The sequence below is a fragment of the Euprymna scolopes genome, chromosome 38 (genome assembly GCF_053919585.1).
Source record: "Euprymna scolopes isolate OS-2025 chromosome 38, ASM5391958v1, whole genome shotgun sequence".
Lineage (NCBI taxonomy): Eukaryota > Metazoa > Mollusca > Cephalopoda > Sepiida > Sepiolidae > Euprymna > Euprymna scolopes.
In genome coordinates this window covers 47,681,836-47,708,500 of record NC_136519.1, presented here as the reverse complement: position 1 = coordinate 47,708,500, position 26,665 = coordinate 47,681,836, and the positions used below count along the sequence as shown (strand labels likewise).

Below are 26,665 nucleotides of genomic sequence, written 5' to 3'. Positions count from 1 at the left end.
GGGCCAACGTTGCTTAACTTTGTTGATCTAACAAGAACTGGCGTATCAACATGATTATGCCGTATATGCCGTATATCTTTGGGAAAGAGTTGGTTTATAGCTAACTGCATGAAACCAACGAATACTGACATGACTTTTCAGGCAGTTTTTAAAGGGCAGAAACTTGGGTGTTGACTTATTCTCCCGACCTTTTTGACTTTGTACCACCTTTTCTCATAACGGGGGGTGAGGAGTAAATACTTAAGAGTCAGAGGCCAGTGAAAGTGAATCAGCCGGTTAAAAAGATCAAACAAGTGGTTAGATCAACACTGTCAGCTGAAATGCTTCAACAACGGATGGAGGATGCTTAAGATCTACAAGATTTTATTATGGAACTCTTCAACAAAAAAGGAAAATAATCACTTATGCGGACAAAAAAAAAACAAAAAACAAAACCGCTTAATCTAAATTCTCCTCAAAAGTTGCAGATTTTTTTATTCTTTTTTTCACTTTTGTTTCCTTCAAGTAAATTAAGGCATATTACCACTGAAGCACAAAGGGCTACTGTGATAGAGGGCAAATTCAGGGAAGAGAGAAATCTAGGTGAGGAATTGGGTAGCAAGATATTTTTTCACATTACATTTAAATTTCTGCAAGTTGGTATGATTGAGGAAACAGGAAGTAGGGAAGAAATTCCAAAGATAAGCGCTTTGAAGAAAAAAGTTCTTCAGAATAGAAAATATTCTGGCATTTAGAGATTTCTACTGTAAGGTAGTGGGATTTTGGTGCTAGTCGAGTGGGCCAGGAGTACCTTCGTTGAGAAGGCATACAGGTGTATTAAGTTCATCGGAGCACATTCTACAGAAGTATTTGTAAAACAAACACAGAGATGTAACACTGTTTTGAGATGAAAGAGATCGAAGCTGGACAGATAAGGTGGGACCTATTAGTTTGGAAGTTCATTTTGAACCCTGTCCGAGAGGGAGTAGTCAGAGACTGGTGCACCAGACCAGATGGGGCAACAATACTCTTAAGAAGCGAAAGGGGAGCAGTTTTTTTTTTCCTTTTTTTTTTTTTTTTTTTTTTTTTTTTTGTTAAAAAAAAATATGCAGACAGAAGTTAGTTTTAAGTTTGGGAACGGCATTAGCTACAACATTTATCAGATGAATAAATCATGCACCCAGTACTTTGTGATTACATAAAATAACACCTTTTTTATGGAAATCGCTCGAGACAAGATATAAAGCCACTTGATGTAAGGATCTATCAAGAATGAAAGACAGAAGATGCCTATTTACCTTGGTCTTAAAAACAAAACAACAAAAGAAAAACAAGACTATAGGTAGAAGGAAAACAGTGAGCAGGAAGGGAGTTCCACCACATTGCAGTCCTTGGAAAAGAGCTACTTGAATAAGAAGCTGCGCTACAATGAGGTATCAAAATAGTAAAGTGATGGAGACCACTAGATCAATGAGTCAAACAAGCTGGAACAAAGGAAGCAGGGAATAGATAAGACAATTCTGAAGAACACATGTCATAATAGTATTTATGAAGAAAGATTGAGACAAGCAACATCACGTCTGTGTGAGAGAAGTTGTGATGAAGAAGAGCAGGGCTACTTAAATTACAGATATGTTTTTTTACAATTTATTAAAAACCTTCAAATGGGATAGAGATTCATCAGCCCAAATATAACAGTATTCCATACACGGTTTGATAGTAGATTTGTGTGAATAAAGAATAGTCTCGGTTGTTTTGTGGTTGCAATTTGTGACAGACTATTCATTCTTTTTATTTTACTTTAGTCGAGGTTCTCAGAAATCAAGAGGCTCACAACCTGGGGCTAACACTTGAACTTGAGATACACAGATATTCGAATGTTCCATTTAAGTTTTTTATCTCTCAATCATTAAGTTAGTAAAGAAATTGAGAACATAATTTTCCTCTCCCCATTTAACTATTTTCATATATTGTAGTATATCTTTCGTTTTGGTCTCTTGGTCTTACTAGATTCCAGGACTAGACTTTATCTAGTCTGGTGGAGTATCCATTCGTGTTATTACTTGAGGTAACATCACTTGGAGAAGGTGCACCATTCCTCATAAAAGCTAATGTGAGTTAGCCTTAGCAAGATCTTATTTGGGTAGTAAATACTATGTGATTTTGAATATTTGGTCAGGGTTTACTTCTTTTTTTTATTACATTTTCACCCCAAACAAGGCACATTGCCACTTTGGTGTAGGGGGCTACTATCAGGGGCAGCAACTACTGGGGCACTATGTGGGGATTTGGGCAGCAAGATGTCGGTTCACGTTACACTTGAACTTCTGCATGAGGATACTTCTACAGAGAAGTATCCTCATGCCAGGTTGTTCTGACAAACCCCTGTACAGAAAGACCTTAGACACTCGAGGATAGTGTCTATCGTTAATGACGTTCCATGTGTAACAAAGAGCCATACCCTTCAAGAGGCAGCCTTGTTAATATTCATGGGCACAGACAGAATATGGCTGATCTAGAGGAGTAAAACCTCAATAAACTATCCTGCTATCCCCATGGGGTCCAATGAAAGTGTGATAGTGGCTCAGAGAACAACAAGGTCGGGCGGATGACCATCTTGCTAACGGATAAGCACGTTGCTCCAATTATCGGAGAACTATGAAAAGATGGCGTTTCAACAAACTACATGTCCCTTTGGAAGGGTTGGAGTTAGGAAGAGCACCCAGCGATAAACAGTTGTTGCAATCTCGTATGTCATGTTAAGCATGGCAAAACTTCCAACCTTTAGACATGGGGGAAGAAAGGGAATTAAAACAGACTAGGAGGAAGAAGAGATAAAACTAATTATTATTGAGGGAAGAAAACATACAGGAGATCAGTGGGTGTGTAGGCGGGGGTGGGGGGAGGGTAAGTGATGTTGCATGTGTGACTGTACATGTTCCTATTTACTTGCCTTCCCACAAGGGCAGAGTTGGAAACAAGGTCGGTTTTTAATGTGGAGGAAAATCCAGCCCCCCCCCTAAATGGGGCACTCTGGATAGGAACAAAAATAAAAATGGCCTCTGTCTAGAAGGATTTCTCCTCCACTGATCAAGGTCAGAAAGGTGAAGTGCAGTATCAGAACAGATACTACACTGTGATCTTGTTAACTATTGAGAGGCGGTTTGTTGGAGGTATTTTGATTAGGGATCATATTGTTTATGTGTTTGTTTGGTGTTTAATGGCCTCAACAACCACCCTGGAGTCATTTTAAGGCCAAACAGTTTGCTTTTCTTTTAATTAAAAAAATATTTATTTATTTATATAACGCCATATATGCTGTTATATATGTTATATCTTGTTCTCATCATGTAGTCCATTATTCAACAGTTATTTCATGGGTTCTTGCCGAAACTTTGTGAGAATAACACTCGAGATGAAAACAATAATCTGAATAATCCAAACTAGTGGGACCTGTGGAAATTCCACAGGTGACTCATTCATATGTAATATATTGATGTTGGCATTTGTAGATTCCCAGTGTAAATGAAGACGCTCTAATATTATTGTAGCTCTTTTGCTAAAACTGCAAAAGTATTCATCTAAGCTAGCAGGGACCCCGGCATAGCTCGGTCATAAAGTATGCTTAAATATGATATTTTAATTCTTTCATATGAAGAATTCTTGATAAAATTATTTATAAAAGAAAAAAATAGATGACTTAAGTGCCATCAGTTATAATCGAAACCAAAATCAAAACTTATGAAGAATTCTTGGTAAAATCATTTATTACAAGAAATAGAAGTACATAAGAATTAAATGACCTGGATGTAAGCATGACACATAAAATAACACACGCTGTCGTATTAATGTATAGATAATATAGGACAAGTCATGTTCCTCTTCAATGGTGAAATGTATAGATGGATGCAGTTCATATGGTCCAGCAATGCTTTTGCATTCTCCCCATAAGGCCAGAGTATGAACTTGCCATTCACATATCAAAGCTACATTGATGGATTGAGTGATATGGATCCTAATGCCACCTCTCCAAACTATTTCATATATTATAATGGTGCTGTGGAGAATGGTGATCCTGAAGCAAGACCTTCTTGTTTGTGTGTCAGATCCCATCACAAAGTTGTTTTGTTTGGTTGGTGTTTAACATTCTTGGCAACCACTCTAGGGTCATTTTAAGACTAAACAGGGTTTCATTTTTTTTTTATTATTTATTTAAAAAAAAAATTGTTAATATTTTTATTTAAAAAAAAAAACAAATTTAATTTAATAAATAATGTTTAATTTTTCAATTTTTTTTTTTTTTTTTAAACTGTCATAGATTAAATGCAGTTTGGTTTCATGCCAGGGCTAAGGATCACTGGTGCTATATTTATTGAGACGAATAAAAGATGAGAAGATGGTAGATGTGTTTCTGGGTTGTGAAACCTTTTTGTCTTGTAGAAAAGGTTATCATTCTATTTTTAGATTTTCCTGTACAGTCCGATTTTTTTTAAAGGTTATTTAATATATCTTTTATTTGTACAGTGCTGAAAAGTTTTTCTAGCTTAGGGATTATATTGTTATGTTATTAAGGCAAACAGAATATGTTTATATGATTCAGTGTAGAAGAGTCTGTGCCATATATAAATATATGGCACAATCACATTGACACACCGGTTCTCGCCAGATAACCAAAGTTAAGCAGTCGAGCCTGGCCAGTAGCAGATGGGTGACCATAAAGGAAGGTGAGGCACTGTATGTACAACGAGGTAAAATACAAGGTTGAGAAACTGGCATAGTCTATCCTTCTCTCGAGGGTAGATGGGACTCTCTTAAGCCGTGGTAGGTAATCCATCTAGTGATGACGTCACGATAAAAATACTCTTGATAGCCCTGGCGAAGCATCAAGTATTCAGCTAGCGACGAGATCTGAAGTACACTACAAACTCGTGTAGTGAGTTCAATCTCGGCTGTGGCTGCGCTGGATGGATGGTTGGTAGAAGAGCTTGGAAAATTTATCCAAACTGACCAGAGAAAAAAGGTATACATTTGTATTGGTTAAAGTTAGCATTATTGTTGTTGAGTATTTGCACAATCGTGGGGCGTTTCCATTGAAGCAAGGGGTGCGTAATCTCCACCCTAAAGTCCACCTAACTCTGAATGAATCAAATCTAGAGGCAAATAGAAATTCAAGAAGCAATAGTTAGATAAGTGGGCAATTTTATTTCAAAGTATTCCTTATAATCTAGCTGCTCTAAGATGGCATACAGCACCAGTCTACCCTACTATTTCACCAATAACTGAATAAAGAGAGACTGATTCTTACATTTCCGATGGGAGAAAGTGATTCAATCTGTTATTCTTATGTTAACTCACACCAGTGACCTCCTCTACTTTGATCCCCACTCTAATCCTTACCCAACAAAAACAGATGCAGAGATCATTTTCCTATTCATAACATGTCTATTTACAATCAGCCGATCTCGCTGCGACCCAACTGGAATTTTCCAGAATAGATTTGAATTCGTCTGGAGAGATCACCGTTACTCATTCAATTTTAACAAATGATAAACGTACTGGAAATATAATCAGTCTTTCCGGATCTGCTCGGTGGCTGAGATAGTTAGGAACAGGCGATTACTTATTTTTTTTTTTTTTCAAATGTTTTCTTTTCTTTTTTTTTCTGTTGGATCACCACTTGTCAAGGCCAAAAGCCATTTAGGGATAAGAATTAACAGAGCGGAATGATTGTCAGCCAAAATTGACCAATGCAATGAACTAAATTTAGTTACTTATGGAGCGGTTTACAACAAGTTCCTGATGACATTGGATTTGGAGAAGACTACATTGTAGTCTGCAAGGAAGTAGTTTCGTAATAATGTGTTCCACCAGACAGGAGCCCTTTGAAAAGAAGCTCTGTTTATAGAAAGTTCTCCTAGTGCTAGGCATATGGGAAAGTTTTTTTCTATTATGGTAGAAATTTTTTTGTGAATATATTACAAGGAAGGACCAAAGATTGGAGCTCAGTCGAGCACGTTCCATGAAAAAAAATGATGCAGTAGAGAAAGAGAGAGAGTAACTACATTTCTGTTCTGTAAGAAACTGGATAATTTCTGTCCTGTAAGAAACTGGATAATATATACTCTTTCTTACAAAATAGAAATGTAGCTAGTCTCTCTACTACTGTATCATTATTTTCATGGAACGTGCTCGACTGAGCTCCAATCTTTGGTTCTTCGTTGTAATAACTTGTAAAAACAGAAGCGATCATCTCTCACTAGATTTCAAAGTCGATTTTGAACTATCTATGCAACAAAGAGCGTTTTGCATGGCGCCTTCTTAGATGTGGCAACAGAAGTCCATCATAAGGCTTATAAGAGTTTGTTACGAAGTATAGAAAACACAGGTGTACCTTTTCGAACGCTGGCATCTGCACGGAATTTAAAACGGAATCTTTTTATTTAATCCATGGGGGGGGAGCATGCTATTATTCCATCAGCAACGACTGAGTAAAAGTCTTAAGTAATTTGCAATTGTATTTTTGAGTGTTGCCCACATTGAGGATTGAACCATCAATCTCCAGAAGAATGAAACTTACAAATGAATGTCACTAGGTAATTTATCCATAACGCCACAAGTCGTTGCAGACAATTTTAGTATGAATTCTAGGAGGCTTAAACCTATTTCGTTTCTAGATGTACAATCTTACTACTTATTAAACGTTGTGCAAATAACACACAAGATGAGAACAGGAGTCTGAAGATTCCAAATAATACGAACTAGCGGGACCTGTAGAAATTCTACAGTGGCTCTTTCTCATGTAATATATTGATGTTGCCATTCTGTGGACGTCCAGCTTTAATGGAGATACCCTGATATTATTGTAGTTCTTTTGTTAAACTACACAAGTATTTATCTAAGCTAGCAGAGACCCCTGGCATAGCCCGGTCATAAAATATGCTTAAATATGATAATTTAATTTATGCAGATTTCGTAGTCAATTTTGAATCTATTCTTAGATATTATAAAGTTGTGATTTCAAAAATAAAAAATATATCTATACGACTTGAGTGCATCAGCTTGAATCGAAACGGAAACCAAAACTTATAAAAACAAACACACACACACACATATATTTAAAAAAAACATAGTTGAGTTCCTTCAGCCCTAATCGAAACCAAAACTTATGATAAATTCTTGGTAAAATTATTTATTACAAGAAATGGAAAAACATCTATAATATAAATCTGACCTGTCCGTTTAAATGTATGCATGTATGCATGCCTAAAACTTTCAACAGAGGCTACGGATTTTCACGAGATCCGTATCGTTTTGAAGCACGACCCTTCGGACAACAAATTACCGAAAAATTGGCTAAAAACATTAATCCCTTCACCTTCAATTGGGCACTTTTCTACGGGGAGGGGTTGCTTTTTTGCCGATATTTTTGCAAGTCAACTCCTCTTTTCGATTGACTAGCCTTAATTTAAACATTCGTCACTTCCGGTTTGGCGATGGGCGCAACACCAAAGACGTCACTTTTTTTTCTTCGCGGTACGGGCTCGAATCTGTCTGCCTACTACCCCCCCCCCGTTTTATTTTTGCTCAACACACACTTTCAAACACCCGGGCAACGCCGGGCACCCAGGTTAGTAACAACTAAACGACAGCCACTCGGAAGAAAAAAAGATGTAAGCGTGACACAGAAAATAAATAACACACATGCTATCGTATTAATATATAGATAACCAATCGTCATCTCTAAAATTCAGAAACCTAATTTCTCTCGGTCGATCCGTCTGTACTTGACGGAGAGCCACAGAAATGCGACAGGCAATGATCTGAACGACTAAATAAATAAAATAGATGAAAACGGAAAAAGCAACAAAAGTGTGTCGGCTAACAAAACTGCTGCTGATGCTATATGCACACAAACACCGAATAATGATGAGAAAACGATGACAGTCTGGAGGCGGTGCCATGGTGATCACGAAAGTCTCTCTTAACTCAACCAAATATCCATTCTCTACAAGAGGAAAAGTGTCAGTGACGTTAATGTCGTCCGCTACTTTCTCTGCTGCTCCAGACGGCGGGGACTGTCAAACCAGCAATCGATGGATTTCAGTCATGAACTAGCTAAAGTCCTATGATCGGAAACGCAACAACTATAACCGATTTTACACGATGTGTATCCTCTATTTTTAGTTTTATGAAATTCAGATATTTATAGTAACAGATTGACCAAATAACCTATACCTTTTTTTCCATCACTCATAAGCAGTAGTCCAGTTTAATAAAACCTCTAGAAACATTTTCTCATAAAAAAGAAAAAAGAAAACAGGTTTTTAAAGTCATGAGGAAATATTCTTTTCGTTATTTTGACTCAAGTATATAGTGTCGGGTACATACTCGAGAGTCAAAACAATGATAAGAATATTCTCTTGTCACAGCTCCAGTCATGAATACAGACGCCCCCCCCCATCTCTCTCTCTCTCTCTCTCTCTCTCTCTCATAAGAGAATAGATATAGAGAAAATAGCGAAGTTATTGAGGTTATTCAGAAATTTTCTTGAAGATACCATTGGAGCATAGGATGGAGCAGGTGCTGGTGTAATGGCAAGAATTGAAATTGAAATGAATGTCTTTCGTCTTGGGGAAGCGCCATGCCTTGACGAGCCTCTGAGACTGACCTTCACTCCTGATCTGAAAAGGAACAGGTATATCAAACCTATTGCCAAGATCGCTGGAAAAATGGTTGGATCATTCCACCACTCCAGTAGATGCAATTCTCTACATATGTAAGAACTAAGTACGTCCTAAAATGGAGTACTGTTGTCACATCTGGGCAGGAGTTGCTCGTCACGTCTCATCCTGCCTTGGCAGAGTTTGGAAGCGACTTTGTAATCTAGTAGGTGATGCCCTTTTCTCTTCTCTGCAACCTCTTTCTCACAGAAGAGACGTTGCAAGCTTATCTCTGATCTATCGTTATTTCCATGGCAAGTGATCGACAGCTCCAATCTATGGTTCTCCTCTTGCCAGACTTTTACAAAAAAAAACAAATAAACTTTACTGGCTACAACCACTATCAACAATTTATCCCACTCTCTATCTGTGCCTGAATCTAAATGTAGATTCCATGAATAAAGCTTCTTTCCTAGAACTGCCCACCTGTTGAATACAATGTAGCCTTCAAGTCCAATGTAAACAAGTTCTTGTTGAGCCGTCTCCTTAAATAATCAAATTCTATCCAACTTACACCATTAACGATTATTACACTACCGTGTTACATTCATTAACTTGTAGCCTTCGGGCCTTGATAAGTGGTGACTCCCTTGTAAAAAAAAAAAAAAAAAAAAAATTAGGAATGGATAGAGTAAGTTCAGAGAACTTTTGTTATTACTAACTAGCAGAGTATTGCCTTTATCAACAAAGAGAAGAGTATATAAGGCATATATATATATATATATATATAGTGTGATTATGTACGAAAGTGAAAACTGCCAAGTGAGGGTTGAGGACATGTGTTGCATGGAGATCAATGTTATGAGAATGATACGATGGATGTGTAATGCAAGTCTTAATATTAGGCTCAGATTTAGTGAACTCAGAGGAAGATTAAATCTGTCCACCATAGGAAGATGTGTGCAGAACAGGAAGCTTTGAAAGTATGGCCACGTTGAAATAATTGATAAGAGTTCCTGGGTTAGTAGATGTAGAACAGTTGAGGTAGCAGGGTCAGTCAACAATAAAACATGGAAAAAAGTGATAAAGATGGATTTGAGAAAAAGAGGGATAAATAGAGATCTGGCCAGATATAAGCTAGCTTAGAAGTTAATTTCAAAAAAGCCGTCCACCACATGCCACTATGTAAAATAGATGTTCATGGTGACAATGATGAAAATAAAAATCGCAAGCTTTTGTATTTCTCTGATAGTCGTTTCGTATCAACTCACACTTTTATCCTTTTATTATCTGGATGAATTGGACTACTGTTCTCATCTTGAGTGTTATTTGCACAACATTTCGGTCGATGTAACCGCCGACCTTCTTCAGGTTTATAAGTCAACATGTTTGACCCTTTTTAATGTTTCACCCTTTTCTTAATATCAAATATGGCGACTTATACACCTGAAGAGGGTCGGAGGTCATATCGATCGAAACGTTTTGCAAATAACACACAAGGTGAGAACATTAGTCCGATTAATCCAAATAATACAAACAATTATCCCTCATCTAAAAAGTTCAAAACTTTTGTTCAGAAGTAGAAAGCAAGCATATGTCTAACCTGTCTTATCAGTGATTGTTAGAAAATGATCTCATTTCATCAGCAATGACTGTGTGGAAGTCCTTACAACCAACTTTCTGGATAATCTTAAAGCATTAGAAATAGTGAATATACAAGTTAGGTACGCATGTATATTTCTATATTCCCATGTATAGGATTCACTAAACTAAATTAATTTTTTTAGCTTTACGCATTTCAGGACACAGCCGCTAGGCATAAGGATGGGCCACGCAGGCTATATTTAGTCTCAGTTAATTTCATGAACAGTGGGTGAAGATGCGATTGAAGCACTTTTTTAAAATTTAAATACTCCCCCAAATTTTTGGAAATATGAACAGGTATTAGACATCGAATAATAAATAGTCCACAAATTTTAGTTTCTTTAGAGAGAAGGGAATTACATGGATTCCACCCTATTTCAAAATTCAAATATTTCAGATTTGAATTAAATCTTATCCATAGTCATTAAAACCCAAAGCAAGCAAGATTACCTGAATTTTAATTCCTTCTTAAGACCCCTTAAACTTAAGCCTTAAATTTTATAATATTTTCTCGAATGAAAATCATTCAGTGCATTTTAATTAAAATAAGGTTTTGTAGGATTATATCTTGATTTTACTCCTAAGCATTTTTATGATAAAGCAAGAATACAAATGTTATTCCTATTATCTGGATTAATGTTCTCATCTTGAATGTTATTTTTACAACGTTTCGGTTGATGTACCCTTCGACCTTCTTTAGATGCATATTATCAAACCCGGGGATCTTTCTGTTGAACATCCTACTGCATTTTATCAAGTACTTGAACCATTACACAATGTGTCCTTGTAGACATATATAGTATAGATTTTAAGAGACTTAAACCTATTAAAGTTGTAAAGTTAATTTTTTGGGTGGCTGAAGGTTCAATCCTCAGTGCGGGCGATACTCAAAAGACAATTTCAAATTACTTAGGACTTCCACACAGTCATTGCTGATGAAATGAGAGCATGTTGCCCCAATCGGTTAAAATAAAGGGTTTCATTCAAAATTTTATGCAAATTCCAAAGTTTGACAATATGCACCTGAATAAGGTAGGACATTAGGAGTGCATCAACTCCATCTTTGCCCACTGTTCATAAAATTAAATTAAACTAAACATAGCCTGCATTGCCCATCCTTATGCCTAGCAGCTATGTTCTAAAATTCATAATGCTCAAAAAATTAGTTCAGGAGTGAATTCTCTACATGGAAATATAGAAACGTGCATATATACCTGACTTGTATATTCACTATTTCTAACGCTTTAAAATCATCCAGAAAGTTGGTTTAAGCTGAATAATAATTATATAAACATATCTAATAAATACTCAAGATCAAATATAACATTAGAATACTAGCGGGACCTGTGGAAATTCCACAGGGGACTGATTCATAGGTAATATATTGATGTTGGCATTCTGTAGATGTTCAGTGTAAATGGAGACGCCCTGATATTATTGTAGCTATTTTGTTAAAACTACAAACGTATTTATTCAAGGTAGCCTGGCGTAGCCAGGTCGTAAAAAATGCTTAAGTATGATATTTTAATTCTTGCAGATTTCGTCTATATTATTATAGAGTTAATGTCCTATCGATTTTTATATATTATAAAATTACGATTTCAAAAATAAAAAATATATCTATATGACTTGGGTTCATCAGCTTGAATCGAAACCGAATCCCAAACTTATGAATATATAACTTTAGTTTCTTCAGCTATAATCGAAACCGAAACCAAAACTTATGAAGAATTCTTAATAAAATTATTTATAAAAATAATCACTTCTCTTCTCAAAAACTCAGAAACGTAATACAAATGTTAGTTTCCATAACTGAATAGTCGTGGAAATTGCTAAAATGGTTAATAAACTGCCATTGTGAATATTTTGCATATCCATACTGTGTTCAGATACACAGAATTTATTCTAAGATGGTTCTGTGGTCCACATGTGGAGTTCTGATAAAAGCGCCTCGTTGTCAACAAAGAAATGTCTAACACAAGTAATATATATGTTAATCTTGAAGGTATCTGCAAAGTGTATACATACCGACCAGTCAACAGTAGATCTGAAGTCTTTCTTTCGGTAACCATGCTCAGCATGGTTTGGATGTAAGTAATTTGTATGGCCGAAGCTGCTCTTCGAAATTGCTTTCCTGGAAGGAGAAAAGAAAGTTGAGTTTTTATGTATGAAGTTTGGTAAAGAAAAAATAAATAATAAAGTACAGAATTCGCTGAAAGTTTTGATAAGCAGAAATAAAAAAATTTAAAAAAAACGGTAAGCAAAAAATCTTGGAAATAAAGATAATTGATTAGAAATTTATGACTAAATATGACTTACATAAAAGGAACATTTTTTAAAACTACGTAAATACATAAATAGTTGAGAATCATTTTTTTTAATACAAAATTTTTGAAAAAGTTGCTTTTTGAAATAGATTTGGTAGAAGTGGGAAAGAGAGAATTTGGAAAAGAAAATAGAATCTGATGAAAAATAACTGCCTTAAAACTTTAAAAGACCTAAAAATATATTTCAGATGAAAATAAAACTCATCCAAACCATTAAAAAGGAATTGAATCTAAAGTCTTCGAAAAGATAATCCTGCTAAAGCTCTAAATTTCCTTGAAAAGATAACCCCCTAAAAGAAACCTCAAATTCTTTGAAAAAATAACCTCACCCTTAAAAGAAACCTCAATTTCTTGGAAAAGATAACACATCCCCTTAAAAGAAACCTCGAATTCTTTGAAAAAATAACCCCACCCCCTAAAAGAAACCTCAATTTCTTGGAAAAGATAACACTTTAAAAGAAACCTCAGTTTCTTGGAAAAGGTAAGCCACCCTAAAATCGAACAACCTTTTGTGCTTTAATATTTATTTTTATACATGGTCGACACCATTTACAATGCAACTTTGCCAGTAATAAGAAATGGCTGTTCATTGTCATACAAGACTCGTCTTAAAAGAAAAATCTAGTTTTTTTTTGCTCACAAAGTTGAAAAGTTACGAAAGCTAAAAAATAACCCCCAGAATTAATTTTTCTACATAGTCACCACCATTCTCAATGAACTTTTGCCAGGAATGCAATGACATCTTTGCTTCTGACACACGAAAGGGTTACTTTCTTAGGGTCTTACACCATCAATATTTGAAAAAGAGAAATTCAACTTTCAGGTCATGAATGCATAAGTTCAGTCATTTTAACAATGTAATTTGCAATCCCTTCTGTTCACATCCAAGTGGAATAAAAAAAAAAATGGAAGACATTACTTTTGGAGCAATACTCCTATATGATTATAGGTAGGGGAATGCATCAGGAGTTAGATAATTTCTGGAGCAGTAGAATGATCCAACTAGCAATAGATTGGATATAAGCCTTTCATTGTACAAAAAAATAAAACTTGGAATCAAATAAATAAATTAGCTATTTAAAGTCAATTTTTATTTAAAAATTAAAATGCCCCCCCCCCACAAAAAAATAATAATAATATAACAAAATGCAAAAAAAATTATCTCTTATTTATTTATTTATTTATTTATTTATTAAAAAAACTGTTTAAATAATTTTATTAAAACGTTTTAATAAACATATTAAATAAATAAAATAAAATAAAATCACTCTACATTAAAAAACATATCTTGCTGGCGAAAAACCGGACAACCCAGTCTATGAATGCAGTGTATGAAGATCAAGATCAAATCAGTGTCGCCTGAAAGATTTTTTCTCGTTTCCCTCGTCTGCTGGGGACATTTAAACCTTAATTGATCCACAAACTTCAATATTTTAAACTTTAAAAATCTCAATACTCAATTAAACATTCCTTTCTTTTTTTTTATTTTGCCTAGAAATAAAATAGTTTAAAGTTAATATCTTAATGTATCTATTTACAATGCCTCCCCACGGGACAGAGTTAGACACCAGGGTCGTTTTTTAACGTGGAGAAAAGGTACAAAAATAAAAAATTGTCTCAGTTGATCCTCCACCGAAAGAGAACAAGAAATGGAAGTGCAGCATCTGAAGAACAGATACTACACTTTGATCTTGACCAAAAGGCCAAATAATGTAAATAAAAGAAAAAATTTGGAAAAATTATTTATTCAAAACAAAATAAAAAATAAATAAAAAACAAATTTTAAAAGAAGTTTTAAAATTATTTGAAAATTTTGAAGTTTAAAATTCTCTGAATTTCTGAAACTATATTCAAATGGAAGACTTAGATAAGATCTGTTGCCAAAGCTGCAGGAAATATGGTTGGATGATTCTACTGCCTAAGAAACTCATTCTAAAAACAAGAGCCAAAAGCGTCCTAAGATGCCACATCTGGAGAAGAGCTGCTAAGAGTACCCTTTCCTAATGTGACAGGGTATAAAACCATTGTTGAAATCTAATACGATAAAATTGTCACCCTAGAAAAGACAACATGATTCCATTTCCATTTGATGAAAATCAGTTTTCTTTTTTCTTTGTTTTTATTGCAGACCATCTACTAGTTAGCCAGTTGTGTCTAAATCCCAAGAGCAGTAGGAGCATTTCTATCATGTCTGGCACAATGTTCAACGGGTGAGATCAGAGCAGTGCCACCGTACAACTCATGCTCCCTACTGATTCAACAGGACCATTGCCAGCACTCTCAAAATGCAAATCCGGGCGATTCAATGCTTGAAAGCACAGTTCAACAAAGTTTCCAGCCACGGTTAAGGTCTTTGGTGTGGTTTCAAGTGAGGGCCACATCATACCACCTCACATCTTTGAAGTCAACACCAAAATGTACCTGGATGTGCTGAAGAATGTGGTGATCTCCTGGTGCGATCAGGTCACCGCTGGCAGACCTTGGGTGGGGCAGCAGGACTCGGCACTGGTCCACAAATCCAAAGAGACCCAGGCTTGGCTTCAGAAGTATAACTTTGTACCATTCTCTCACTGGCCTCCCTCCTCTCCCAACCTGAACCCGCTGGACTACTTTGCTTGGTTATATGTCAGGAACATCACCAACATGACCTCCCACAACACCAAAGCCAGCCTGATCGCCACCATCCGCCGAGTATTCACCGAGCTCCCGCCTACGCTTTTGGAAAAAGCATGCTCCCAGTTCCGGACCTGTATCATTGTGGTGATTGAGGTTGAAGGCGGCTACATTGAATAAATGTCAGCTTTATTACATAATCAAATTACCTGAATTGATTTTTTTTCAATAAAAGTTTTAAAATAAAGCTGTAGTGTTGTTTTCTTTAGGGCGGCAAATTTATCGTTGTAGCCTGTCGGCGAGGACCTTTTTGCCTCCTTACTTTCTCTTTCTCACCGAAAAGATGTGACGAGTCTATCTTTACTCTATCGTTTATTTTCATGGCTGGTGCTCAACCAAGCTTTAATCTATGACCCCCCCCCCACACACACTCAGAAAACATGTGCAACAAATACTCGTCTAGCTACAACCACTGTCAACACTTTCCTTCACTCTCTATCTGTACCTAAAACTAAATGTAAATTCCATGATTAAAGTTTCTTTCCTAGAACTGTTCATCTGTGGAATATCATACCGTGGGTCTGCTTCCCAGCTGACTATAACATGGTCGTTTTCAAGTATAATACAAACAAGTTCCTGTTGAGCCGCCCTCTAAAATAGTCTAATTCTACTCAAGTTCCACTATTACAAATCATCAGAGTGTTATCTCATTGTCTACACGACAATGATCAACCCATATCCTTAAGTGGCCTTGTGGCCTTTAGGCCTTGGTGGCCAATGACTCCTTCTGCTAGTAAAAAAAGAAAACGGAAGTCAGGTACCACCATTGTTAAAAGAACACCTTCAAAAAAATAAATTCACCTCTAACCCTTTATGGCGTGGTTGAACTAATTCATTCAGTCGTAAATAAATGAATATAACGGCATAATAAAAAGTGGGAACTGATTCAAACACGCCTTGTACGCATTAGTTCAGTATGTGGATAGATGCCAGACACCTTCAGATTGCAACTATCCATTGCTTACATTCAGTATGCCACCATCTGTCTCAGAGAGTGGAGGATTTCGTTTATTGTTATGAATACACTTTCCTCAAGCACTATGGATAATAATCAAAGTAAGTTCATGAAATGCAAAAATTATCAGTGGTAGTTTAACTATTGAACTTCATAATTTTTCCAGTTTGAAGACAATCATAGTATGATTACCTTTTAAACTAACTGAAATTAACAAATAGTTTCTTTTAATCATCTACATCATAATTCAGGTCATAAAGGGTTCATTTCTTTTTTATGCTTTCTCTCTCTCTCTCTCTCTCTCTCTCTCTCTCTCTCTCTCTGATATCTATGACATTATCAGGTTAAATCTATTCCTCCTTGTCGTTGACCAAAGTTTGGAAAATAAAATCAATTCAGTCATTACTAACAGGGAGGCGGGCGCCCGGCTTCGCCCAGGCATAAAATACGCTTAAATATGATATTTTAATTCGTACAGATTTTCTATATATTATTATACAGTCGTGACTTCAAAAGTAAAAAAAAAAAAAGTATTTGGGTGCCCTCAGCTAGAATCGAAATCGAAACCGAAACTGTAGTATTCAAAGCTAGTGATATTACTGCTGTACCAACACAACACACATATGAACTGATTACAAATAAACTAAGATGAATGTACAAAATGTATAAAGATTTTTTCAATTCTGATCCATTTTTGACCCCTTAAAAACTATTTCAACCGGCTAAAGACCCATAAAAGAACAGTCTGTAAAAAAAAAGTAATCATTTGAGGCCCCTAGCGCCGCTCTGCGACTGTTTTGGAGGTGATAGAATTTAAAAATATTGAGACAGACAGACAGACATATAGCCTTTTATATATTAGATTTAGTACTCGATTTCATGTAAGCATAACATTTTATTTCGGTGCTGCAAACCATATTCAGTTTGAACTCTGCAAAGAACTCTCTTCTTTTTAATTTGAAGATTGGCAAGTCCAATGTAAACAAGTTCTTGTTGAGCCATCCCCATAAATAATTGAATTCTACTCAATTTACACCATTAACGATTACTACACTACCACCTTACATTCATTAACCCTTATCCTCGAGTGACCTTCGGGCCTTGATAAGTGGTGACTCCGAAGTAAAAAAAAAAAACACCAAAAACATGCCTCTATAAATAAACCTGCTGCTTTTCGCGACAGCTTTCAAACAGGTTGATAAGGTGAGATAACAAAGATCCTCATTTGAGAGTGAATGGAATAGAAAAACTAGTAATGATTAAAAGAATTTGCAAACAAATAAACATTAAACACTAAAATGTTACTGCATTTCATATCACACGTGGTAGGTACGACTTGTTACCTCACTTAAGGAGGTTATGTGTTTGGTCCAACTTATTAGTTTGTTTGTATGCAGACTAGCGCCTACAACAATCACCAAACTAAAAAATTAAGTCAGTAAGAACCTATAGTTTTTCTATATCTCTTCCTAAATACTAGCTTAGTCTAATACAAAAAAAAAATCAGACTTCAGTTGAAAATAGCCCAAATAACCCATAATGTTTTAATTTTTCCCCATATCTTTTAAATACTAGCTCAGTCTAATAATCAGAATCAGACTTCAGTTGCAGATGAACTAAGTGATGGATAGTTTTTCTCCATCTATCCATTCATTATTCATTTAAATATCATAGATTCCTTTATAACAAAAATATGAAATGCAACACTCAAGAACAACGACAAATAGCAATCAACTCAAACAGTGTTTACGCGATCAAACTGTTGGCCTAGAACAGACGATACGATTCCATTTTCGTTTGATGATTTTTTTTTTGCAAACCATCTACTAGTTGACCAGTTGTGTACAAATCCCAAAAGCGATAAAAGCCTTCTATCATGTTTGAAAGTGACACAATGTTCAACAAGCCAGATTGGAGATGCGCCGCTATGCAACTCATGCTCTCTACTAATCCAAGTTATGACAACCCTCAAAATGCATCTCTGGATTGCCACAAATAACAGGGACGTGCCCCAGGCGATGAAAACAAAGTCTCCGGACACGGTTATGGTCTTTGGTGTGGTTTGAAGTTTAGGCCACATCATGCAACCTCACATCTTTGAAGTCGGCTTCAAACTCAACACTAAAGTGTATCTGGACGTGCTGAAGAGTGTGGGGATTCCCTGGTGCAATCAGCTGGCCGCTGGCAGACCCTGGGTGGGGCAGAAGAACTCGGCACTGGTCCACAAATCCAAAGAGACCTAGGCTTGGCTTCAGAAGGAGTACTACGACTTTGCACCATTCTTTCACTGGCCTCTCTCTTCCCTGACCTAAACCTGCTGGACTACTTTGCTTGGTTATATGTCGAGAACATCACCAACATGACCTCCTACAACACCAAAACGAGCCTGATCGCCGTCATCTGCCGAGTATTCACTGAACTCCTGCTGGCGCTTGTGAAAAAGGCATGCTCCCAGTTCCGTGATTGAAGCTGAAGGCGGCTACATTAAATAGATGTCAGCTCTATTACATAATCAAGTTAATTGAATTCATTTTTTCAATAAAAGTTTCAAAATAAAGCTGTAGTATTGTTTTCTTTAGAGCGACAAATTTGTCGGTCCACTCTGTATTAAAAAATAGTTTTATTTAACGTGGTATTTTTTTTATTAGTGGTGTGGAGTATTAACTCTCTACTAGCTGGTCCAAATGATGTATAGTTTTTCTCCATTTCTCCTAAATACTAGTTTAATTTAATAACAAAAATTAGACTTTAGTCGCCCCAAATAGCACAGAATTTTCTTCATCTCTTCTTAAACCCAATAATACTTAACCAGCAATGAGAATGAAGAGGGGATATAAGTTAAGAACATAAAATAAATATTGGTTCCTGTTTTAAAAAAAAAAAAAAATTTCCAATCGTTTCAAGAATTTTAAAGTAATTTTTGGCTAAAAAACAATTTTAAACATGTAGAGTTTAGATGTATGGTGTTGGGAAAAAAAAATGGTTGAAACAAAAATGTGTTTTCCTTTTATTTTTTTTCAAAGAAATTTCAAATTTATTAAATTACTCTCGTCAACTGCGCTACACTTTTAAGCTAGTTTTAAAGTTATTGCTCCCGGACTTGACTTCTTTAGAAATAAGTCTAATAGACGAAGGAAGTGAATCCGATATATTAATAAAATATAATAAAATAAATAAAATAACAAAATTAAAGTAGCAAGTCGTTAAAGTTCAAAGCTCTCATCAAACTAAAAAAAAAAAAAAAAAAACTGACACGTGAAATCAATGCAGCTGTCAAAGAACGTATTTCTATGCAACCAAAAAAAAAAAAAAAACAACAACAACAACAAAAAACAACTATTAGTTAACATCCCTCCATTTCCATTGACATCAGAAAAACATACCATAACGCAAATAAAATGGCACTCTAGAGAGCGCATACATTCACCACAGCCAACAGACTCTTGATTCTATAAACTCTGATTGAAAATCACTCATAGCTAAGCAATTAATGCCCACAAACATGTATGCAAATCAGACTTTTGTTACAGTTGACCCTATAACACACATATACGGCATAATCACGTTCACACACAGGTTCCCATTGCATCACCAAAGATAAGCGACATTGAACCTGATCAGGACTAAATGGGTGACCATTTGGGACTTCCAGTTGCTGTATGTGCTCTCCGCTTATCTCGGCATTGTTTTCAGTCGTCCTGGACTTCTACTTGCCACTGCTGATTCAGGAGAGGTGGGGTAGAGGATTGCGTAACCCTTGCCTCATGAGCAGCTGCCTCTACAGGGGTATCCTTTGTCTTGCGAGACTAAATGGAGATATCGATATATAACATGATTTTTCTTCCATCTCTCCCAAATACTAGCCCAATCTAAAAATCAAAATCAAACTTTTGTTACAGATGACCTTATAAACATTTTTCTTTCATATCCCGAGGTTCTACTATATATATATATATATATATATATATATATATATATATATATATATATGTGTGTGTGTGTGTGTGTGTGTGTGTGTGTGTGTGTGCCTATATATATATATATATATATATATATATATATATATATATTTTAAATTCGACCGTTTTGGATTTACCATTTTTGGATTTTTACCCTTCACTGGACTATCCATTCATGTGAAATCTTTTTAGCATTTTTCTTTTACCTCCTATTCCCCTAACCTCACCTTTTTTTTTAACCAAGTAAGATCTGTGACTTACTTGTAGTTTCATTAAATACTTTTATATGCAAAATCCGATCCTGCATTTTGCTAATTCCTGCCCTCTGATGAGAAAGAGAGTACTTCTTCGAAATTCCGCGGATTAAGGACTATCCACTTATCTTGTGCTTCCTTTTTTAAAATTAAATACGTTTTTAACTCTTTTTCAAGATGTCTTTTAACATGTTTTATTAATCATTTGTTCATATATATATATATATATATATATATATATATATATTTATATATGTGTGTGTGTGTGTATGTGTATATATATATAAATATATATATATATGTGTGTGTGTGTGTATGTATATATATATATATATATATATATATATATATATATTTAGATATTTAAATTTTATGATTTGAAAAGGTTAATCTTCAAATATAGAATTTATTTATTGTTTGAATACAAAGAATACAAGTGAATAAATCTATTCTCTTAACCCATGAGTTTCCAATACTTATTCATCGAAAATCACTGGATTTGCATACCAGTAGATATATTTCATTTCATTATTCTGAAGTGTAATATTTTATATATATATATATATATATATATATATATATATATATATATATATATATATATATATAAGTGATGAAATATATCTACTGGTATGCAAATCCAGTATATATATATGTGTGTGTGTGTGTGTGTGTGTGTGTGATTTCACCCCTGCTATCCATTTTTTAAAAGATGGAATCGCCTGATCGTCGAAGTCAAGACGCAAGCAAGCAAGCAAGGGCGCCTGGACGGGCAATAGACTTTTATAATTATATAGATATAACAGAAGTATTTTTTTTAGAATTATATGCACTATAATTGTGGCTATGATGTTAGAGATGTTGCAAAAACTCTGCCTCTTTTTAACGTTATCGCATCATAGAATCAGACAGGATTTCATCCAGCATCGTTATTTTACATCACTAATATATTTTATTAGCCGGGTGTTAGCATGATGACTACATATGAGTTACAAACGTATCTACATTGTATAAAAATAGCAATATGTGTTGCTTTTTGTGTTAATGAGTTGAGAATATTTGTTCTTCCTAGTTCCTAAAGGCGTTAGCAGACAGTTGTATTTTATTATAAGCTGGACAACAAGTCGTAAAATACGCTTAAACATGATATTTTAATCCATGTAGATTATATCTGTATCATTATAGAATCAGTCTTCTATTGATTATCAGAGAGGCGGTAGCACTCTCTCTATAGGGATGGCCTGTACACGCCTATATACGCCTACAAAACAAAACTATCCAAATCTCAACTAAAATCAACTTATAAGTTTCAAAAAGCACATATTCTTACAGAGAAGCGTCTTACGAATCCAGCGAGTGTCAGAACGTCGGTTAAAATGTCAAAAGAGAGCAAAAAAAAAAAAGGTGTACAAAAATGACCAATTGTTCTTCTTTCTTCTTCTGCTTTCTTCTTTCTTTTGAGACGATGTATCTCGGTGTACGAACGGTCTCTGACAACAGTTCAAGCATCAATCGACTGCTCTTTACACAGAGAAGTGCAGTGACCCATCGCTTTTTAGCTAACTCCATAATTAAATAAGATTACGTGTAATAACAAGTTTTAAACACTATATACCCAATGTAGACAGACCACTTCGAACACGGAACTTCTCTCAAAAGGGACAGCTCCAAATAATACACCGGATGCTCACAGACGTTCCAGTTTGCCAGTGGCCTATATTTCTTGGACGCTGAATATTTGAGGTGAACGTTAAGGTTTTTTCTTTAAACAGTAACCCACCAGCGTTAATGAAACCACGAAATCTTTATCTCAGTTGATCAAAATTGTTATAAGAGTAACCTATCAGCAAGTACGACGTCAAAAAACAATGTTATAAAAACAAATAATTCTTCAGATTTTGGACTGTAAAATATGTACAAAATGTCAATGCTGTGACCAGGATTCGAACCTAGGTTAGCACGGCCACAACGTGGGGTCCTAACCTCTAGACGATCACGGCTAACACTGACGTCTGTCGCTCTTGGCAGAAAGGCACATGACTACTGTCAAACTATTGAAAAATAAGGAGGAAACTTGAAATTCTCACGCATGCGCAAAAATACACTATAGCAACCATTGTTAAATGCAGCTGAATCTCTTCGCTCGCTAAGAAAAGTAGATCAGACCAGTTCTTCTAAGAACTCACCAAACGCCAAAGGAAATAAGTTAAATTAACCGCAAAAGAAACTGCAAGAAAGTCATCTTCTAAGAACTCACTGGAAGCTGACCAAAAAGAATCAAAATCCAAGCCCTAGCCACAAAAATAACTAGATATTGTGGCTACTATACACAATCTACTAATAAAAACAAGTAAGTTTTCTAAAATAAACTACAATAAATTAACCAAGTAACCTCACACTGCCACTGATTAGGACTTCATATAAAGATAACAACTACACTATTGGTGTATATACCGTTCCACACTTTAACTATTGGTGACGGGGCAGTATCTCAATTCTACGAGAGTTGTCTTGCTATAAGATAAGTGATATTATAGTAAGATACACATAAGTGTTATATGTTTACATTTAATAAAAAATGCCAAAGTCAGCACGTAGTAAAAAAGCTCAGAGAAATATAGACTATGAAAAAAACAAAGTCAAGGTATTATCTGAGCAAAAAGAATACTATCAAAAAAATGCTGAAATAATAAAAATTAAGTATCATGCAAATCCTGAGGAAAAGAAGGCTGCCTCACGTGCTGACTCAAAAGCACGGTATAACAGGGATTCTGAGGAGAAAAAAGCTGCCTCACGTGCTCTTTATAACAAAGAACCAGAAAAAAAGAAGGCTGCCTCACGTGCTGACTCAAAAGCACGGTATAACAGGGATCCCGAGGGGAAAAAAACTGCCTCACGTGCTCTTCATAACAAAGAACCAGAAAAAAAGAAGGCTGCCTCACGTGCTGACTCAAAAGCACGGTATAACAGGGATTCTGAGGAGAAAAAAGCTGCCTCACGTGCTCTTTATAACAAAGAACCAGAAAAAAAGAAGGCTGCCTCACGTGCTGACTCAAAAGCACGGTATAACAGGGATCCCGAGGGGAAAAAAGCTGCCTCACGTGCTCTTTATAACAAAGAACCAGAAAAAAAGAAGGCTGCCTCACGTGCTGACTCAAAAACACGGTATAACAGGGATCCCAAGGGGAAAAAAGCTGCCTCATGCACAAACTATTATAAATATAAATATCAAAAACTGCCAAATCTTTGCCAAAACGCCAAAGAATGAACCAAGAAAAATTTAATAGTGAAGGTATGAACATTTTAGAACTTTATAATACTCTAACTGTTTTATCAGAGAGGCGGTAGCACTCTCTATGTAATATAGAACCGATGGAGGACCAAGAGGCAACTCCTAAGGCCCAAAACCCAAAGACCTAAAACCCAGCAGGAAGCGACCTGCTACTAATGGAGGCGGCAATGAGCCGCCTCCTAAAAAAGACAATACTATCATGAATGTAAGTTTAAAAATAAGACTGTAAGTAAAAATACTAATTAACAAGAATAAAAAAGCATTGGAAATGCAAAAGGATATAGGGATGGTATGCCAAAAAGTATACAAACAAGATAGCTATGAATGGCTAGGCACATGGAAATAGAATTGCATCCAAAGTATAGCCCTATAGCTTTTTACAACCGTAATGATGGCACGGAATGAAGATTGGAGAAAAGCTATAGGGCTATACTTTGGATGCAATTCTATTTCCATGTGCCTAGCCATTCATAGCTATCTTGTTTGCATACTTTTTGGCATACCATCCCTATATCCTTTTTTTTTTATTCTTGTTATATATTACAATGCACTAATTCGCAAAAAAAAAGGAAAGAAAAATAAATAATAATGATAATGTCGTTCATCAAATTCAGTCTCATTAATAAGAAAAAATTAAAATAAAATAGCGAGGTACCACCGGGCTCGAACAGGGGATCATTTGATCTGTAGTCAAATGCTTTACCACTGAGCGTGTATCTCCAGATAACAATAGTTTTTTTTTTTTTAAGAAGAAATGATTTGCTGAGATTTTATGATTTCCCTTGGCTGGTGTAACGTAACATATTTCCCTGTAAAAATTCTTTTTTTTTTTTATCTCTAAGAGAGAAACACTATTTTTAAGATTGTATTCTTTTTTTTTTTCGATTTTCGATTCTTATCAGATGAATTTCTGTACAAAACATATCTAAGAACACTGCCAGACATTAGCTCCGTGTGAAATTTTCAAAAGATAGGTTCCGAAACGGCTGAGCCTATGAGGAAAGAACTCACACACACATACACACACAAAGTAACTTTTATATGATAGTAGGGATTATCGTTTGGGCCCCACTGTTTGATTGCTGAAATTTCGAGTCATTGAATTGAAAAGAAGGATCTTTACTTCATGTGTAAAAAGTGATTTCGAGCAAAAGCTAATTTTGATATGCGGTCGTTAAGTGAGTGCAGGATCACATAACCACTATCTTTTGCATCTTTTGTCACAGAATATTTACTTCACTGTTGGAAAATATGGCACAAGCTGGAAGGTAGGGGAGAATCAAGCCAGCATTGCAATCAAAGAAGTACTCCAGCCTATGAAAAATTGCCTGGGTAATCCAGTCAGCATTATCTGAGTGGGGCACCTCAGGCAGTTTATAATAAACAAGCTCATCCTCAAAGAGGAAAGACAAGGTTTGAAAAGATACGAGGGGCGTGCAATAAGTAATGTGCCTGACCCACTTCGCATAGCAGTAGAGCAACGAAACTTGGCACAGTTATTAGTCTTTCTCTACATAGGAACCACCCAGAGTTATGCATTTCTCCCATCGTTCGATGCAGCTCTGGAGACCGTTTTTGTAGAACACCCCAGTGTGGTCCTCCAACCACGGCATGACTTCAGAAATCAAGGCTGCATCATCTGGGAAATGCTTTCCTTTCAAAAACAACTTCATGGCTGGGAAGAGGTGAAAGTCAGAGGGTGCAAGGTCAGGAGAGTAGGGAGGCTGGGGAAGGATTTCATAACCACACACCCGTGCTTCTAATCTGGCGACATGCAAGTTGTGGACCGGAGCGTTGTCCTGCAGGAGGAGGGTACCTTTGTTGATCTTGCCCCGTCTCTTGATTTTGATAGCTTCCCTTAATTTCCTCAAAAGTGAAGCATAATAGGCTCCTGTAATTGTGGTACCCTTTGTCAGGAAATCTGTCATCACTACTCCATCCTGGTCCCAGAAGACTGTGAGCATGACCTTGCCAGCGGAAGGCTGCACCCTTGCCTTCTTTGGAGTTGGTGAGTCCAAGTGCTTCCACTGCATTGGCTGGGCTTTGGTCTCTGGATCATAGTGATGGACCCAGGTTTCATCCTGTGTAATCAGTCTTTTGAAAAATTTTGACTCATCTTCTTGGCACATCTCCAAATTCATCCTTGAGCACTAGACGCGTTCTCACCTCTGGAATGGTGTGAGCAACCTAGAAATCCATCTGGCAGACACCTTATGTATATGCAAATGGTCATGAATGATAGTTTCCACAGACCCTGTACTAATCTTGACATCTTGGGCTATTTGGCGAATAGTAATGCGCTGATCTTCTAAAATGGCAGCCTCAACTTGATGGACAGATGCCTCATCAATGGCAGAAGGGGGCAACCAGGTCTGGGAGCTGTTTCCACAGACTTCCGGCCATGTTTGAATTCATGATGACAGCGTTTTACAAGGTCATATGATGGGGCATTATCACCATAAGTTTCTTTCATTTCATCAAAAGTCTCCTGTGGTGTGCGTCCTTTCAAATACAAAAACCGGATCACTGCTCGACATTCAACAGGCTCCATTTCACACCTGACTCAGTTCAAACACCTGTAAACAGAAACCACAATTATTTCAGAGCTGTAATTTGCCACATAACTCATAGAGATATAGGTCATTGCACATGCAAAATTTCATCTAGATCAGACAACTGAAAGTGGGTCAGGGGCATTACTTATTGCACGCCCCTCATAGAACCACCCAGAACCAATAATTCAGCCTGACAGATGAAAAACCACCAAAATGGCCCAATTTATTCCAGACTGATTGTCCAGCATAGATCCTTGATTAGTTTAGTTTGGTTTTACAGAATATCAATCCTTCTCAGTTATTTAATGCCAAATCATTTTGGTAAAAGTTTTTATACTTTAAGTTCTTGATATCTTCAGATATCCAT

General features: G+C 36.0%; 1 protein-coding gene across 1 annotated transcript in view; it reads right to left on the bottom strand.

Moving 5' to 3' along the window:
• LOC145263137 (diacylglycerol kinase zeta-like) overlaps nucleotides 1–26,665 on the bottom strand; it is a 1,403,365-nt gene that overhangs the window by 854,154 nt on the left and 522,546 nt on the right. Inside the window, exon 2 of the mRNA XM_080120103.1 lies at nucleotides 12,312–12,417. Within this exon, the coding sequence (XP_079976229.1) occupies nucleotides 12,312–12,417 (106 nt within the window). The remainder of the gene's footprint in view (nucleotides 1–12,311; nucleotides 12,418–26,665) is intronic.